This window comes from Tubulanus polymorphus, chromosome 2 (genome assembly GCF_964204645.1).
Source record: "Tubulanus polymorphus chromosome 2, tnTubPoly1.2, whole genome shotgun sequence".
NCBI lineage: Eukaryota > Metazoa > Nemertea > Palaeonemertea > Tubulaniformes > Tubulanidae > Tubulanus > Tubulanus polymorphus.
Window position 1 is genome coordinate 12,560,588 of NC_134026.1, and position 4,842 is coordinate 12,565,429.

General features: G+C 35.9%; 1 protein-coding gene across 1 annotated transcript; it reads right to left on the reverse strand.

Annotated features, from left to right (window-relative positions):
- Nucleotides 1-1,380: 1,380 nt before the first annotated feature.
- On the reverse strand, nucleotides 1,381-2,962 carry LOC141898929 (uncharacterized). The gene is made up of 6 exons (XM_074785078.1): nucleotides 2,830-2,962; nucleotides 2,510-2,590; nucleotides 2,198-2,285; nucleotides 1,883-1,923; nucleotides 1,631-1,701; nucleotides 1,381-1,500 (listed from the first exon to the last, which is right to left on the reverse strand). The coding sequence occupies exons 1-6, from the start codon at nucleotides 2,951-2,953 to the stop codon at nucleotides 1,381-1,383; spliced, it is 525 nt and encodes a 174-aa protein (XP_074641179.1). The 5' UTR covers nucleotides 2,954-2,962.
- Between the last annotated feature and the right edge of the window lie 1,880 nt (nucleotides 2,963-4,842).

Consider the following 4,842-nt stretch of genomic DNA (forward strand, 5'->3'; position numbering starts at 1 on the left):
ATGGACGCTTAAAATCACGAATTTGACGACACCGTGGACACGCCATGCAATTTTTGCCTCATAAATCCTATGACATCATCACACTTCCCATTTAATGAAAATCTCATCTGGAATAGGCTCGTCCCTAAGAATATAATATTCTCAAATGATTTTTTCAACCGTAGGCCCTAATTTTCTTGGTTTCCGTCCACCTCGTCAATGCCGATACCGCACCTTCCCCCTCATGACCCTATTTAAATCATTTCAAAAACTTACTGATAATTATTAGACCGATAATTACTCTTAAAATGATAATTCATGTAGTATATTGCATTCAAAAAAACTGTTTTCATTCAAACACTGTATTAAAACAAAACGTATAGCGCGAGCGCGCGGCGCGCCCCAATATATGAGCACTGGATGTGCTGCCACCATGGTGACTGTAGCGTGTATGTGATGGTGTTTGTAGGCCTCTATACATCAGTAATCTGCATATCGAGCGCTTAGCCCCGTGTACACTGACTTACACTGACATCACGAGTGGGCTGACTGTTGCTACGCATTGAATTGTCTTCAGTAAATAAATATCCGTACACCATACAACTCGGCGATAATCGATAACATTAAAGACTTCCAAAGACAGGCTTTCAAATTTAAAGATTCTAGTATTTCCCCAGCAACATAACAATTCAAAAACCTTCATGGAATTTAAAGACCGCTACGGACCCTGGTATTAGGCTATTCCATCACATTTTGTCCAAAATCAGTTTTTGAAAAATAAATCCTTTCCAAAATTGTTAATATTGAATCCACCATCTGATCCAGATAAATGTAATTAAGAATACATGTAATATAAGCAAACATTTTATTTTTAAAAACAGAAAAATAAATATATAAATACAAACATTAGTAACTATTTTGAGACAGAATACATAACACAGAATGGACAGAATACATAACACAAAATGAAAGACAATTTCATCAATTAATATCAGTTACATCATTATACTCTTCTCTCATGAAAGGGGTCATGCATTTAATATGTCTTATGTATTTAGAGATCTCAGGACCCATGCATATACATACTAAATCGATGGTTCCACAAAATCATCACATTTTTACAACAATTGGTCAAATTCCAGATAATTTTTGGAAAAATAATTTAAGTTCGTACGTTCAAATTAATTTCTTACTACATGTACAAAAATTCTGAAAATGGGTGTCTGCACCTTCAAAATCATCGCATTTTTACACTATAATCAAAATAATTTTGGAAGTATGCATGTCAAAATCCCGAAATCAGGAAAAATTGGCAACACTCGTGAAAGAAAGAAAAGGGCACCAATCATTCATGATGGCTATTTTCTTAGCCCAACCACTGATTCGCAGGGCTTTCGTACCTCATTTTGAATTACTAGGCTTTAATAACTCTCTTTTCATCAAGAATAATTTCTTCAAGGGTTCACAGGTTGTACGCATACTTTTAACCGGTTCCTGAACTTCGCTGAAAAAGCTGAAACACTGAAACGCTTAATATTCGCACATTCGAATATAGCAGAAAGTAAGATAAATCATCCAAGCTTTAATTATAATCTTATAATACATTATATTAATACCGCCTAGAAATATGGAACATTGAATTGAAACTCACCAAACAGGGTAAAGAAACTATGGGTTGATTTTCTGATGTTTTCTTTACCGCTTTACATTTAACACACGTAGCTGTAAAAAACCAAATGAATCTTGCTGTCAAACTTTAACAGACTTATTTACACACAAACTTATCCAATCTAATGGATCTCATAATCTATGCACTAGTCTATTTTAAATCTAAATCATATGAATACAACATTCAAGGCTAGGGTGGAAAATGTCTATGGTATGGATGTCAATTAATACTCACTTGTTCCGGTCCAGCTGCTTTGAAAAATCTCTAGCAACGAACTAAAATGTACAATTAAATCATCATACAATATTCTGGCCAAACAGGTTATGGTATAAGGATTTATGTCCTTTGGAAGGATTCAACTTGACAAAGCCACAGCCAATAAAGTTAAAAAATCATTCGGAATTAATGTTAACTGTTCCTATAACATGTGCGTATGAGATTCACCTATTAGAACTAATTTTTACAAAGCTAAAAAATTGCTCTGAAGTGCTTCAGATATATAGAACGAACCATACACCAATTACAGTTAAAATTAGACTAAATACTTACGGCTCCTGATTATAAATTATTCTGAATAGCCCTGTAAGAAACTCTTCAGCATCTTGCTGATGACGAATATTGCCACCAGGAATAATGTCTGAAAGCAATGAAAGGTAATTAAAGCACCAAACTGCAACTTTTGCATGAAACAACTGTAACAACTTAAATGCCCTTATCTTATACTAAATAAATTTGAGCCTATGCCCTAGTAGTCGGAATTGACCTTGGATATTGCACTTATCAGCCAAAGCCTAACTAGATATCGACTGTTCGAATTTAAATGCATTCTTCATACAGTTTAAAAGAGGAATTAAGACTTACCATTTACCAGATAAAAAAGCTCTTCGTGATAGCCACTAAAGCAGTGGTCAAGTATACAAAGGATGCAATCATCCACTACACCTACAACAAGAACATGAAAATTAATCGATGTTGTACTTGCTGCAAGACTACATTTTATATTATCGTTGTATGTACATGTATCTTAAAAAACCTTGAAATTACACTGCATTAAATTGTTTCTTATTAACATCTTCTTTTATCTTCTTTTAATTACTTCAATTTACTCCAGCTGACCACGTAACACACAAGGTCCTATTATCGATACAGGCCTACCTGTTAATATTTCAGGTCATACTCACAATCAACTGTGCTGCTGTGTGCAAATATACGCTCCCTAAAACATGGCAAGGCCTTCAAACATTGAACTATGGCATTCAAGTAACAACTACTTGCATTTAGATTGCTTAGCCCTTTAGGTTCCATATTTAGCAGAATTGAAAGTAAACACGTTTTCTCATCAATTGGGTTGTAGATAACTGTGCTTCAATTATCTGTATATGATCATGATAATCAGACATATCAATATCATTATTCATATATAGGCCAATTTACCAGGCGGCATATAGCTGGCTTAGAGAAAATATTTCCACTCGAATTAAATTCACGTTTATTTCATAATTTCAGTCAGATAAACCAACTTGAATCAAATCGACCTTCGTCGTTTTCCGAACTTTTCCATACCACAGGACCAAATTGCGATGTCAATCTCTAAACAGCGTATATACACACACCAGCATGGTGCCATAATACGCATGTGTGAACCCGGTGAACTTAGAAAATCCAAAGACAAATGTTACAAAAATGGGATTCGGACACGCAAGCACGTGAATGTCATATGCCTTATCCGCATGGGCTACTGTCAAAACCTGATTCTGATTACCTGAAGTATGGAAAAGTTCATTTACCATCAACCTCAGACTTAGCAAGGAGTAACTTAGCGCCACAACCGACCTACTTCTGGGTGTCCAATGACAAAGAGTACTAGCAATTTTCAAAATAATGAACAAATACATTGATTTGAATTGATTTTGCCGGTTAATGAATATTTCATGGCATGCATTATGTCAATGCGAACGGCCTGCAAAACCCGAAATATTCAGCGGAATAAATGTGTATGAGTGTTCAAACATGTAAAACACATCAAAAACACATCTACGCAATCCGCAATCGATTAAAAGTCGAACATGAAGACGACCTTAAGGCATTTCTCTGTAACCGAAGGTGGAGACTAAAACACGGTTCAGGACTCGGCAGCGGACACCGGCCCGGAAATTATTCCAAAACGTGTTTTGTCGGTACCACGATTTCAGCGTTTTTCGGGAATTCCCTGAAATTTCGGCGTTTTTCGGAAATTCCCTGAAATTTCAGCGTTTTTATTTCAGCGATTCAGCGTTTCAGTGTTTCAGCTTTTTCAGCGAAGTTCAGGAACCGTACTTTTAACTCCCATTTTCAAAAGTTCAGACCTTAATCCCTCAACACTTTCAGGTACAGGATCACATGGAACACAATTTTCCTGTATCTCCTGCAGTATTCTACGCTTTTTTCTTTGAGCCCGGGAGTGCTTTTCCCACAACCAGTAATTTTGATCAGTTTTCTTATATGCCCTTTTCTTTCTTTCATGGCCAGAGTCCTTTAAATGTTCTATTCTTTTCAGGACCGTTAATACCTCCTTAGTTGAATCAGCCTTACAGGTCTTAGCCATGTGTAACTTTTTGATAATCGCATTCAACTTTTCTATCCCTTGTCCTGTATACCTTTTGAGCGGACCAAATTTGTCCAAAAAGAAAGGTACATGGAAAAGAAGCGCATGCATATAGGGTGTGATATTGGCCTTCTTGTATCCCTTCCTTTGAGAACCAAGACTGAGAAAATCAGTAATCCAATTTTTCACATTTTCAAAGAAAACCAATGGTTCTGGTACATGCGTATCATCAGACAAATATTTGTACAAATCAAAGAAATTAATCCACAGTTGTAATACATCATGTTTTGTCTGTGCATGCATGACATCTGACCCCTGTAACATCTGAGGTAGAAGTGTCATAATGGTTTTTACATCGGGTCCTTGAACAGATGTCCAATCAAGTTTGCCAGTACCTTTATGTGTTAATGGATCTCTGACTTCCCAAATTCTGAAAGTCACACCACATGAGTTTATCAGTTTACAAAGGTTTTGTAGTTTATCTCCTATTGGTAGTTGATTAGCAGTATCTAGCTGGCCAAGTCTGGCAAAGTCATCAAGATCCTTAACATCAGTGATGATATTACGCAATAATACATCAAATATTCATATTAATAGCTCATCAATTACA